General features: G+C 31.8%; 2 protein-coding genes across 5 annotated transcripts; both read left to right on the top strand.

The window, feature by feature from the left end:
• Positions 1 to 3,009: 3,009 nt before the first annotated feature.
• LOC108214643 (glycine-rich cell wall structural protein 2) lies at positions 3,010 to 3,743 on the top strand. Its single transcript, XM_017386766.2, has one exon. The coding sequence runs from the start codon at positions 3,067 to 3,069 to the stop codon at positions 3,532 to 3,534; it is 468 nt and encodes a 155-aa protein (XP_017242255.1). The 5' UTR covers positions 3,010 to 3,066; the 3' UTR covers positions 3,535 to 3,743.
• Positions 3,744 to 5,423: 1,680 nt separating this feature from the next.
• Positions 5,424 to 12,963, top strand: LOC108215216 (uncharacterized). Of its 4 annotated transcripts, none has more exons than XM_064090454.1 (3): positions 5,424 to 5,572; positions 6,206 to 9,251; positions 12,546 to 12,963. In XM_064090454.1, the coding sequence occupies exon 2, from the start codon at positions 6,258 to 6,260 to the stop codon at positions 9,234 to 9,236; it is 2,979 nt and encodes a 992-aa protein (XP_063946524.1). In that variant the 5' UTR covers positions 5,424 to 5,572; positions 6,206 to 6,257; the 3' UTR covers positions 9,237 to 9,251; positions 12,546 to 12,963. The 4 variants fall into 4 exon arrangements, with proteins under 4 accessions (XP_063946524.1, XP_017243101.1, XP_017243099.1 ...); XM_017387612.2 differs by having other exon boundaries at positions 6,206 to 9,275; positions 12,557 to 12,963; XM_017387610.2 differs by having other exon boundaries at positions 6,206 to 9,275.
• Positions 12,964 to 13,839: the final 876 nt, after the last annotated feature.

The following is a 13,839-nucleotide window of genomic DNA, read 5'->3' as shown; positions in this document are numbered from 1 at the left end:
ATTTTTTGTTCTAAAACTTATGAAAGGTTTGTTTGATCTGGCACTTTAAACTGATTATGTTTTTCGTATATCGTTTGGTAAAAGAAATAAAAAAGTTTATTTTGAACTTTTAAGGTCACAAGCCGAAAATCAGAAATATTAGTTTATTTTGGTATTTATTTTAATAATTTACTTTTTATTACAAAATATTTAATAAAATCTGTTCATTAATAGTGTTTCTTGTATTCTGATAATATGATTCTTTTTTAATTTATAAATTTAATTTACCAAAAACTCAATTGAATTATAAATAAAATTATCTACACATATTTAAATATTTATAAGACAAATTCACTTATCACTTATAATTCATTTTTACTTTAAGTATTAGGTTATTATTTTAAAATAAAGCTAAATGGCCTCGAACACTATTTTTAATAAATATATAATTAAATTTTTTTTCAAAAACATAAAATATGATAATGTTGTTTCTCAAAATAAAAAGTAGAATATAATGCCAAACAAAATTTGTATAACGGATGTTAGAATACTACAATTCTTATAAGCCCTTGGTCAATAACTCAAGATTTTGAGAAATTTGATCGTTTAATATGATATTAAAATTATTTGTAATCCGATTGGATTTTCGAGTGTGAGAAGATATTAAGATGAAAGAAGTTTATACGAGTGGGAAATTTGGAAAGATAGTTTCAGATCATGAGAAATAAGGTCAAATAATATAAATAATATAAAAAAGTTGTTCCTAAAATAAAAAATGAGACCGTTGAATTCATATTGAATTTGTAAAAGAATAAAAATACGTATGAAAAAGTTAATGAAAAACCTGAAACATAAAGACAAGTTCAATAATATTTTAAAATTACATTTTCTCCGTCCCATTGTATTTGAGCCGCTTCTCTTTTTCTTTTCTTTTTTGGAGCCGCTTCTTTCTTTTTTGATGTTAAAAAAGAATGAATTTTTATTTATAGCAATTTTTTGAAATTATTACAATCGCGCCGTCATAAATTACACTCGTCCACTAATTCCGTGGTTGAAAATGAGTCACACTTTCATTACGAGCTCAAACAACAAAATGGGACAAAGAATAATATCTTCCAAAACTAAGAAATCTAACAATGACTTATTCCTAGCGCATCCCCGTATGTTTTAAATCATTTTTATTAATATAAAATTAAAAAAATTTCAAATTTAATTATATTTATGTTACTCTCTCCGTCCCTATAGTTTGTTTACGTTCACTATTTGCACGTATTTTGAGGCTCTCATAAAGTATAATTTCATATATTTTTTTATTTTTTTAATAAAGATTTATATATCAAATTTTTATTCAGAGTAAAAAAAATTTAAAAATATATTATGAAATTATACTTTAAATGGGTCATGTTGAAAAGCTGTGAAAAAGTAAAAATGAGGGCGAGGGAGCGTAAATTACCGATCAGAACGAAGGTAGAGTTACAACTTACAAGTGGGTTGGGTTGGGCCGTGTCAGAATCAAGAATAAGTACAAGTCGCCAGTCAGTGGAAATAAGTCCGGGCCCAACTACTGTGCCGACTACACTTTGACTAATCTTTGTCAGACTCAGAGTGGGTGTGGGCCGTGTGGCGCTGTTCATGCTTATAGAGCATCTCACATACGATAGTTTATTTTTCCAATCACAATATATTAATATTGAAATTTCTATTAATTATATTTGATCTTATGCTAGGATTTTTTCATTATGATACATATCCCACCTCATACATTTTCACTAATGGAGGCATCAGATTTCGTTGTTTAGTGATTTCTTTTTTTTCATCTGTGTGATGAATTATTTTTTATGTCTGCTTAAACTTTAACACCATCCACATCAAATTCTATTTTTAAGATATATAAAATTTACGAGATAAATACACAAGATTTATTAAGGAATCCAACATTAAATTGATCAAACAAAAGAAGCTGTAATGACTCGGAACCAGGCTTAGTTTAATTTATAACTTAATATGATAAGTTGGAAGATTAAAATATATTTAAATAATTCTGACTTGTTAATAATTTATTCACTATTAAAAATATAATAAGAAAAATGAAATAAAATATGAATAATTCATAATTTAAAGTTAAATTTTATAATAATAAAAAGAATTCCCACTTACTACATAAGAACATAAAAAATAATTTTAAACTCTAGCTTTAAGGTGTGACTAGGAGAAGGAGCCTGTTTGCATGGGTTTTAAGTCATCTCAAGTGTCTCGCAACGAATAATGTTTATTATACCTAATATAGTAATATATTGAGGATGGGACAATCTATACTATACTATAATAAGCCAACATGGGTATAATTTGTAGTCGTACAAAATTTTGGTATGGTCATGTCTTAGTTATGTTTTTTTATTTGTACTCACCCTCTGAAACTAGAATTCTATAACATGTGCAGGCGTGCAGCTCTATAACTCTTACACTGTTAGACAGTTTCATATACTAAAAACACTCATCATAATATATCATCATATAATATTTCAGAAAAAATTATAGTGATGTTAAAAATAAAGTTATACAATTTTGAATATCTTTTTTTTAAACAAGATCCTTCATATACTAATAAAATAATATTAAAATTTAAATTATAAATAATAAATTACGAATTATATACCCGCCCGTGCTTCGCACGGGTTAAAAGCTAGTATTACATAAAGAAAAACCAAGGCAAAACCATTTATTTACAACTCTCCATAGTCCATCCTGAAATGGTGATCAACACATTATCATTATGTATGAAATATTACTTGTATGAGTAAAAAGATATAGACATAAAAAGATATAGATATGAAACTAATCCGAAACTGCATGATTGAATAAAAAAAGATGCAGCAAGTAGCCTGGGCAATGCGATGGTGGGAAAATGGTGCTCGAGTACTACTCTATCTCATCACTCACCAGACAAGTGTCCCGGACCAAGTTAGTGCACATATATGTCACACACTTGTTTATCCTACCCACTCATCCTCCTCTATATATACGCGCACTTGCATTTAGCCTAACTAGCTCCTTCATTGCATATTGCATTCTCACACAGAGAGAAAAATGAAACACGAGATATTTTGTATCACTAGTCTCGTAGTGCTGAGCTTCTTTGTTATGAGTTCGTCGGCGTCTAGTGGTGGTGGAGGACGGAAGATGGGGGCACCGGAGAAGAGTGGGAGTGGATCAGGACATGGTCCTAACTGGGAATACAACTGGGGCTGGGGTTCAACACCAAATAGCGGATGGGGTTCGGGTTCGGGTTCTGGTAGGTCTCCACATGGATTTGGAAAGGGTTTTGGATATGGTTCTGGGTCCGGTTCTGGTTCAGGCTCCGGATATGGGTATGGAACTGGAGGGGGTGGTGCTCATGGTGGTGGATACGGTTCTGGAAGTGGTTCTGGAGGAGCTTATGGTGGTGGATATGGGTCTGGCTCTGGGAGTGATCATGGTGCTCGTGATGGTGAATATGGTTATGGAGGTGGGTATGGGTTCGTGAGTGGATCTGGACATTCACCACCCCACGGATGAATTACTGAAACTAAGTTGGTTTAATATGGTATGTATTTAGGTTGGATGTTGAGTTGTGCAATGTTAGCCAACCTTATGTTATGTATGTTGGTGTATAGCTAGCAAGACCGCAAGTTGAAAGTGAACAAGTCCTTATGCAGTTATGCTTCTAGTACTAACTCAATAAAACGTCATCTGTACTGGTATTGTAATTTTAATTTTTCATGCTATATCATCTCAAAACTTCTTCATCGCAACCACCTCTGTCCTTTGGGAGGAAGGATGAACCACTTTAGCCTAATTTGTTTTCCTAGTTTGCTGCTGTCTTCTTGGTTTGGTATTGCAGTGAAACTTTGCTTTGGTTGCTCCCACCACGCTTCAAGCCACAAAGTTTTAAAAGATTATATATTGCCGCTTATTTTGTTTGTCTTTCCGGAAATTAATACATGTTGATATATACAAATCATATTTTTAATTTTTTTTTCTCTTTTTTTGATATTCAAGGATATTCACCTCGATTTTAAAAAAAATCAAAATTCTTAGATATTCAATTAAAATTTTAATTCAAATTATATATAATTCATTAAAATCTCAGTTGAATATATCCTAATTTTTCCTAATCTATGATAAATATGTATTAAAATTTCAATTAATATTTCAAATAACACATCCTATTCTATTTAATCGATCCATCATACATGTTGTTTTGTTTATCTTGACCATGCTATAGGTGGATTACACCACCTTCGATCTCATATATGTGTTGTACTAATTTTGTGACTTGCTGTTCCTTGGCTCGTAACCGATCTACAAACATATTTTATGTTTTAGACTTGACTCGCTCCTTGTGTGATAATCGATCTGCCAAACATATTCTGTGTTCTATACTTGACTTGTTCCTTTTATGATAATATTAATTATAGTCATTCTCCTAATTTTTTCTATATTTGTCGCATTACTAAAATTATAAATAGATATTCTTTCCATCTCCGATCCCGATCCAATCTCAACTCATTTGGATCGCCGAACTGGAGAATTGTTTCAAGGGCGGAGTAGATTTAGAAAACAATTTATAAAAAATTTTAGGATCAGGACGGGTTTGGGAATTAACGTCCCGCCCTGATTCGTCCCAACATTTCCAGATATTATATAAAATAATGATAAATATGTTATATTTGTGTACATTTGTAAATTTAGATAATTTTCATCATCTTAATGATTTAATTATTTCATATTATATTATAAGTTAATTATAATAAATCTAGTGTTTTCCTTTATTTTTATCATAAGTAAATATTGACTTGACTTATTTCAATCACCTAACCATAAAACACCAGATAAGATGATTTTCTTATTCAAACTTCTGATATGATCCAAATTTATGATTTCCTCCCAACCACTTACATGATTTAGTGTTTGTGTTGGACAAAAACACTTTAAAATTCTGTTTGTCTCTGAGCAGAACACGTTAAAGCGAAAAAGAGATATAATGAAGTGACTCATTATATAAAAGGATAAAAAAAGAAGTTAATTTATTTTCATACAAAAAAATTTAACCAAATTATTTATATATTTGCTTATTATTATAATTAGGATTGATTGATTGTATAAATATTTTTGTTACTATAATATTGAATGTTCTTAAGAATTTTTTATGACTAATATGTAGTTTTCATCTATTTATTTTATCTTAAAATTGCTGATTATTATTTTTTATTGATATAACCGGCTAATAAATATACCTTATTAATTTTTTTTTTTTATTATTCAAGCTAATTTATATATTTATTAGGTTATTCTAATGATCACAAGATAAATATTGTAATTTTTTTTTTTGAAGCAAATAAATATTGTAATTATTATTTACTTATAGATTTAGTATAAAGTTGAATACAGTTGACAGCTATTAAACAACTTATAATTTGTTTTTGAAGACGAGCCGAAGCGAGCGCCGAGAATGAGCAGCTGCGATTACAATTAGTGGATAACCTATCCATCTAACTTGTAATTCTGCTCAGTTTCAGTGATTAATTCTACTGCCGATACAAAGAAGATCCATGTATGTAAGCCCTTTTGTTGAATTTTACTTCATACAGTACTGCATTATCTCGATTTTGGGCATTTGTTCTTGTTTTTTGCTGTTTGACATTGTTTTGTGATATGGGTTTATCTTATAATCATCTGTTTTTGTGTTTTATGTACAAAATCTTGGGTTTTTGATGATTTATTTAAAACCCTTTTGTTTAGTTTTATCTATGACTTGGTTGTTCGACTGTTGAGATTATACCATTTTCGGATGCATGATGTAAATCCAGTGGCATTGATTTTGTGATCTGGGTTTCATTAATTATTCGAAGTTTTACTCTTTCTGTGGTTTATACAAAGTGAATGTGTGATTGTTACAGATTATGCCTCTCATTAATTATGCGAAGTTTTACTCTTTTCAGTGGTTGTATACAACATGCATGTGTGATTGTTAAATATTATACCCTTTTTTGTATGCCTGATGTTAATCCACTAGCGTTGCCGAGGAATTTTGAAATCTTGCCCATTTTCTGTAATTTATGTTATGAAGTTGTTACGTGATTGTATAAGACTAGATTTTGTAAAATGTGTGATACCTAACCGTTAAGTTTGTGTGGAATTAATAAGCTATTTAAAAAACATGATTAAAATTTTTGTGTTTGTTTAGTTCTTGGAAGATCGTCCGCTTCTGTCGGGAATTGATCTTTAAAAAGTCTATAATGAGGTCTAGTTTATCAAGGGAGAAAAGTTTTCACAAAGTACCTGGAAAGCATTCACTTGAAGATGGTGGAGGTGAGCCTCCTTATTGTCTGCGTAGTTTCAAGCGCCATAAAGTTTCTGCAAGTCCACAATTTCATACTAAAATTGGAGCAGTTGCCAGTGAACTTCACGGAACATGTAATGCAGGGGTAACCATTGTTGAATCATCATTTGAAACCTTGAAGGGCGAACCTAGAAATCTACCGCTTAAAACGTCATCAATTGATTTGATATCCGGGTCTATGAAGCCTTCAGTGTTGCAATGTAAAGCTTCTGCGATGAATGTCGAAATGGAAATACTAAGAGTTCCGGAGAAAGTTGAGTTGGTTAATACCGCGCGCTTCTCAGACACCTCATCTATGGCTTGTGTACTTCCTAGAAAATATCCCCCTCCAAAGATCCGAAAAGGGGTTACCGTCTTTCGGGAATTTCCGCAAAATTGTGGAAGAGGGAAGCTTGATATGTTTCCTACATTTAAAGTAAACAATAGCGAGAAAAAGCAAATGATGTTTGAAGCTGAAAAGCAACAAATTAGAGGTGGATCTTGTAACGTTGGCAGTGAATTTGCAAACAAATTAGAAGAAAAGATGTCAGAAGATATCGATGATAAAGTTGCAGCAGAAAGTGAAATAGCTACTCAGGCGAACAAGGCTGAGCTGTTTGACAAGGTATGTTATTCTGACTGCAAGTTAAATCAGGAAGCTAGCATCGATACTATTATGATTGCATCTTTCCCCCCAAGTAACTCACTACAAGCAAATTCAAGTTCAAAATTGACATCCAATACTTATGGAGTCAGGATGGAGAGAGATGAGAATGATCCTGACAAAGACAGCATTAATAATTCTTTGGCGATGCATTTGGTAAATAATGAATATGTTGATATGGCTTATTCGGTTGGCGGTACATCTATCAGTCAACAGAAAGTAAAAACTTCTTATTTTGCTGCAGCAACTGGTGCTACTGTTGGATATGGTGATAAACCATATGAGCTCATGGGTCATGAAGGATCCTATTATCTGCTTCTGAAACACAATGATGCCAAATCTAATGATGGTGGGTCTGCCACTCGAATGGGAGTAACAACTTCAAATTATGAAGCAGCAACCGGTGCTACTGATGAATGCAGTAAAAAAGTTTATGAGGTTATGGGTCGTAAAGGATATTATTATCTGCTTCTGATACCTGATAATATCATATTTGATGATGTTACCACTGCCGCTCAAGAAAGTCAGAAGGGAGTAAAAACCTCAGATCCTGCTGAAGCAACTGTTGCTACTGATGGATGCAATGAGACAATGTATGAGCTCATGGGTCAAAAAGGATCTTATTATCTGCTTCTGAAACAAGATGATACCAATAATCATGTTCCGTATGTGGAAGCTGATGTGCATAATGTAGAAGCTGGTATACATAATGTGGAACCAGCATTGGATCGGAAAGAAAATAATAGTACTCATTCAGGTAAACCATCCATAAATCTAACTGTTAATAGTAACCAGGAAGCATTACGCCGCAGTAAAGTGAGAGAGGTTCTGAATCTGTTCCGAACGACCCTTAAAGAGCGTTTGTTGGAGGAACAAGTTACAAGAAAATCAAGGAGCAAAACTAGGACAATATCATCACATATATATGAGGATGTAGCAATGCTACTCAAGCAACAAAATGAGTGGATTTATATGAATGAACGAGTCTTAGGTGCTATCCCAGGTGTTGAAGTTGGTGACCAATTTCAGTACAGGGCTGAACTTGTCATTGTTGGAGTGCATATTCAATTTGTCACCGATATTGATTACATGGAAAAGGATAGCAAGAAGATCGCCACAAGCATAGTATCCACACGTTTTTATTCCGATGATGAAGAATTGACAGATGTCATCTATATATGTGAAGGTGGAAACAGAACATTGGCACAAGGTAGGCTTGCCTTAAAGAATAGCATGGATGAAAGAAGTCCAGTAAGGGTTATTCGAGGTCATCGATGTTTGGAGGGAAAAAGCACTTCATATACATATGATGGATTATACATTGTAAGCAAGTTTTGGCAAGAGAGATGGCAAAATGGCAATCTGGTTTATATGTTTCAATTAAATAAGATGCAAGGTCAGCCTAAACTGAGAGTTAACAAACAGGGGAAACATGGAAAATCTAAGGCTTGTTTTTATCGTACGTTGATAGATGATATTTCATATGGGAAAGAGAAAATGTCTATCCCTGTTGTAAATGACATAGACAATGACAAATCTCCAACTTTCAATTACATAACCAAAATGGTATATCCACCATTGAGGAAGTCTGCGAATGCAAGAGGTTGCCGTTGCATTGGCGGGTGCTCAGATGATGTGCAATGTTCTTGTGTTGTCAAGAATGGAGGTACGATACCATTTAATGAAGATGGAGCAATTGTGAAAGCTAAGTCTATTGTCTACGAGTGTGGTCCTTCTTGCAAATGTCCCCCTTCTTGCACGAATAGAGTTAGCCAACATGGACTAAAAATTCAGTTAGAGGTTTTTAAAACAGAAATGAGAGGGTGGGGTATTCGATCACGGAATTTCATTTCATCCGGGAGTTTTATTTGTGAGTATGTTGGTGAGTTGCTTGACGACAAGCAAGCTGAGGAAAGGATAGGTTTTGATGAATACTTGTTTGATATAGGCGATGAAGACGGCTTTGCAATTGATGCGGCCAATTTTGGGAATATTGGAAGATTTGTGAATCATAGTTGTTCACCAAACTTATATGCTCAAGATGTTCTTTTTGATCATGATGACAAGATGATGCCTCATGTGATGCTATTCGCCACGAAAAACATACATCCTTTACAAGAGTTGACTTATGATTATAATTACAAAGTTGGTCATGTTTCCGATTCAAATGGGAATGTCAAGGAAAAAGCATGTCATTGCGGTGCTCGCAAGTGTACGGGAAGGATGTATTGAAACAACTTTTTAAAGGCGATCTTGCTACCCATATTCAGTGTAAGTTTTTATTGACGCTCATGGATATTTTTTAGCAATTGCTATTCAATATATTCAATATAATAATAATAGTAACATTGTATCAGCATATAACAACATTAAGATTATATAAGTTTAGTATATATGTATTATATGTTGGGGGAGAATCACAACTAGCATTATTTGTCCTTCACTATATAATTTAATGCTTTTATATTTAAGAAAAATAGAGTATGCGAGCCTTTTAAAGGCACTTTGACGAAGGTGTGCGGATTGAAAAAAATATATATAGGACAATGGTAGGCCTTGGGTTGTAGGTCTTTTAGTATAGACAAGTTGGAGGGTGTGTGGATCTTTTTAAGTCACCAATTTTATTTGGACAAGGAAGATGGGTTAAAGATTAATTATTGTGTAGCCTTCTGAGTCTTGAAAGTTGAAACACAACGAAACTCAGGCAAATTAGGGATGTTTGAGATGAGAAAATAATGAAGATTTTAAAAGTTATAATTAAGATCCTTAAATTATTTCGTTTTGTGATTTTTGGTTTAAAAATATGTTTTTTTAATACTGATTTGAGTGTATATGAAACAATTTTAATTGTCCATGTCAATTAACATTTACAACATCTACCTTTCAATATATACTAGGTTATAACTCGTGCGATGCTTAGGTATTCTTTAATATTTCATATTTTTTTTTCTTTTATATGTTTTAATAATTTAATATAATCCTAATAACTTCTAATATAAACAATAAATTATTATTTTTAATAAACTTAAAATAAAAGATAATAATATGTTATGTTTGTATATTTAGAACTAATGATATATATGTTTAATTTATATATTGTTGGTGAGATTTGAACATTAAATCTTTAGTCGCATTCTAAATATTAAATAATAGAATATTATTTTATTTATAATCTAACGGTTATGATCTATTTGGTTTAAGAGATCTGACTGCTAAAATCCACGATACCAAATTACAAACCAACCAAAATTTTATTACGTCGGCTTAAATAATATAGTATAGCTATACTCTATATTTATTTATACTCTTGGACTCTAATAGACCGGTGTATATTTCTTATGATAAAGTTTTTTTGTTAGAGTAACATTTTTTTGATATAATACTTTAGTTTACTCCCTTTTCACCACAAGTGTTTGTTTTGTAATAATTTAACCCAGTTGAAGTTGTAAAAGATTCTTGAAAGTTATACTTGTTTCTTTTTCTTTTTCGGTTTGGCTAGATGAACTTCATATATATATATATATATATATATATATATATATATATATATATATATATATATATATATTATAAAAATGAATGAAAATGATGTTTACATGTACACCTTAACTTGCATGAAACCCATTGAGATGAAGGTACACAACATTTGAAAGACTTGCAAAGAGTAATGAGGGAGTAAAAATATAAATGAAATTAGAAGAGATAAGTATAATGCATGAATTGTGCTCATGCAACTGATGTTCCATCTTTGTATTTTTAAGATGCTTGAATTCTAGTTGAGCTTTATCTTAATTGTTAATTGATGATGAACTCAAAGTGAAAGATAAAAGGGATTTTACAAATATGTTGTTAAATAGTTTAAATGAATATGTTGTCTAAATTTGACATATTATATGGAGGGTCTAGCTACACATGCGCGCGCACACACACATAAAATAATGTTCAAAGTTTTTTCTTCATGAACCCAAATATTCATGGGATTGTAGTGATTAGGTTACTTTTATAAGGATTAGCCTATATATGTAATCATCTCACATAGTTATAATACATACTTTCTCTGTCCCATTCCTTTCTATACGGTTTCCTTTTTGGGATGTCCCATCATTTCTATACATTGCAAAAATAGTAACTTTTAATAATATAAAACACTATTACACCCACTACTTTCTTCCACTATCTCCATTCTATAATAATATAAACACTATTACACCCGCTACTTTCCTCCATTATCTCAAATTTATTATTAAATATAAGTGGATCCCATTACTGTACCTACTTTTCATTTAACTTTATTCATTTTTTACACTTGTTTTTGGTCTCGTGTCCACACCCAATGTATATTATTGGGTGGGACGGAGGGAGTAGTGATTATTAGACGATATTGCTTCTGTAAACGGTCACTTTCTCTGGTTTGTAGTTGGAAAATCCTTGATTTAGTGGTTATTCAGCGGTTGAATGACCACATCCGTTTTATGACTTTTTTATATATCTAATCATCTCACACAGTGAATATTGATTATTAAAACTGAGATTGCTTTTCTGAACCACACTTTCTCTGGTTTGCTTTTGAAAAATCCTTGATATACTGTTAGTTATTTTACAGTTGTATCACCGGATCATTTTTATAAATTGTTCTTATTATATCCTTTTTTCCTATATAATTGTCTATGAAAATCCTCCCTAAAACTATGTATGTATACACTTAAAATAACAGCTTGTTAAAATATGTAAAATATCCTATTAATATCCGTTTCTGCAGAGGTATTCAAAATATATGATTTAGAGCTTTATTTGGGCAGGATATTATATAAATGTCAATAGTGTCTCGTTTGCTTAAATAGGAGTACATATTATCAACTTTTGCAATCAGTGTAGGACTATCTTTGTGTTGTTTAGGATCTTACCTTTGAAATTCTTGTGGATGTAGAGGGTTAATATGCACTACATATTATCTCACATAAACGCAAAGATTATGGGGGTTTGGTTTATGAAATTATTTGCAAGTCTTGCTTCTGGACTATTTGTTCTATAAGGAATCTGTAAGAGTAAAATTCTAATGATTGAGTACAAATTAATGACACATAGATCCCTATCTAGTCAAACAAACAAACTGCTTATCTTTGATGCAAGGCAAGAGATAAAGTGTTTTGTTAGAATTAAATAGAGTCGATACGATATGGCTGTTAGGCTTGTGTTCTTACACACATCCTGCTGTTTGAAGGTAAAAGAATAATACTTCAATTCCAAATGCAAGGCCTCCTACATTCTTCTTGTTGGATGGATATCTTCCCAATAATTTGAATTAAATAAAATTGCAATTTGTTGTTTGTAAGCACCCGTTTTCTTAAAGTTTGACAGTGTTACGTCATTGAACTTATATTTTGCTAAATGATTTCTTCAGCGTGTTAAACTAAATGAGTGAGAATGAGTATCAGACCTCATTCCTAAGAGGCCAGATGCATGTATTAGATTAATTTTGTAAATATGTGTCCATTTAAGTAAAAATCTATGTAGTCTAACATTTTCCCCTGTATTTGGCAGGGTAATTACAGTGTGATATGATTAGCAGATTCCAGTTCTGAAGCTGTTTTCCATCTTTTCATGTTTGAAGGCATTAATCATTTGCTTGAAACCTACAGATGCTAGAGATTTTTTTTTTTACTACCTTTATTTAGTTTGCTGTTTTGGTATTAAAAAATGTAGGCTGTCAGGTTTAAACAATGGTGATTTTAACCAAGTCTCGAGGTAGATGGGGACCTAATTGTGTTTCAGTTAGTTGTTTTTGTTCAGCAACTACATTGAACATTATTGCAACAAGTTATGGAAGAACTTGTGAAATATTGGCCATCCATATGCGATGTATAGGATACAGATTAGCTTTTGGTACTTGATAGCCAGGTGCTAGACCTACTAAGGGATCGGATCCTATTTATTTAAATAAATTCCTTTATTATGTATATGCAGTTTAATTTCAAGCTCCCAGAGGCATTTACTGGTCATCGTTGTTTATTGAGCACGAATTATATGAGCTCTCATGAAATCCAAAATTAAATATTAGTGTTTTGACGCTTATATAGTTGTGTTGTATATACAAATATACGATACAATACAACTATACTATACAACACAACTATACAAGCCCGTCTCAACCATGTGCCTTGTACTATTGGAAATTAAAAATATTTAGTTTCGTGAAATCGTCAATAAAGATTAATGTGCAGCTTATTTTAAGCATGTTGAGTTTAAATGTAATTTTGAGTATGTCGATTATCTCTCTCGCTCCAGAGGTGCTCTAGAAGTCGAGAGCTCGAATCTTGTTTGTCTTTGAGAGTGTATGAGCATGTTCAATCATAGCCATACCGAAGGCATAGATTAGTGTTTTGAGTTACTTCATTTTTTTGATAATAATTATTCGTAAGTTATCTATAAATTATTTTATTTTTATTATTATATTTTTAATAGTCCATGAGTCATTAATAGGTCAAAATTATTTAAACAAATATTTTAAACTTCTAGCTTATTCACATTAAGTCATAAATTACGTTAAGTTATACTCCCTCCGTCCCCCTGAGTAGTATACATTGGGGGACGGGGACGCGGCACGGACTTTAATGCTCCTGTAAAGTGTAGTTGTGTAATTTATTTTTAAAATTTTCTTTTTCTGAATTAAAGTTTGGATGTTATATTTTTATTCAGAAAAAGAAAATCTCAAAAATAAGTTCCGTAACTATATTTTATAAGAGCATTGAAATGCGTGTCGAGCAGTTGAAAAGAAACGTATACAATTAAATGGGACAGAGGGAGTATGTCATAAACTCAGCTAAAAGGGTTTTAG

Source organism: Daucus carota, chromosome 3 (assembly GCF_001625215.2).
Source record: "Daucus carota subsp. sativus chromosome 3, DH1 v3.0, whole genome shotgun sequence".
Taxonomy (NCBI): Eukaryota; Viridiplantae; Streptophyta; class Magnoliopsida; order Apiales; family Apiaceae; genus Daucus; species Daucus carota.
The sequence above is the reverse complement of the archived record's forward strand: the minus strand, read 5'-3'. Positions and strand labels throughout refer to the sequence as shown.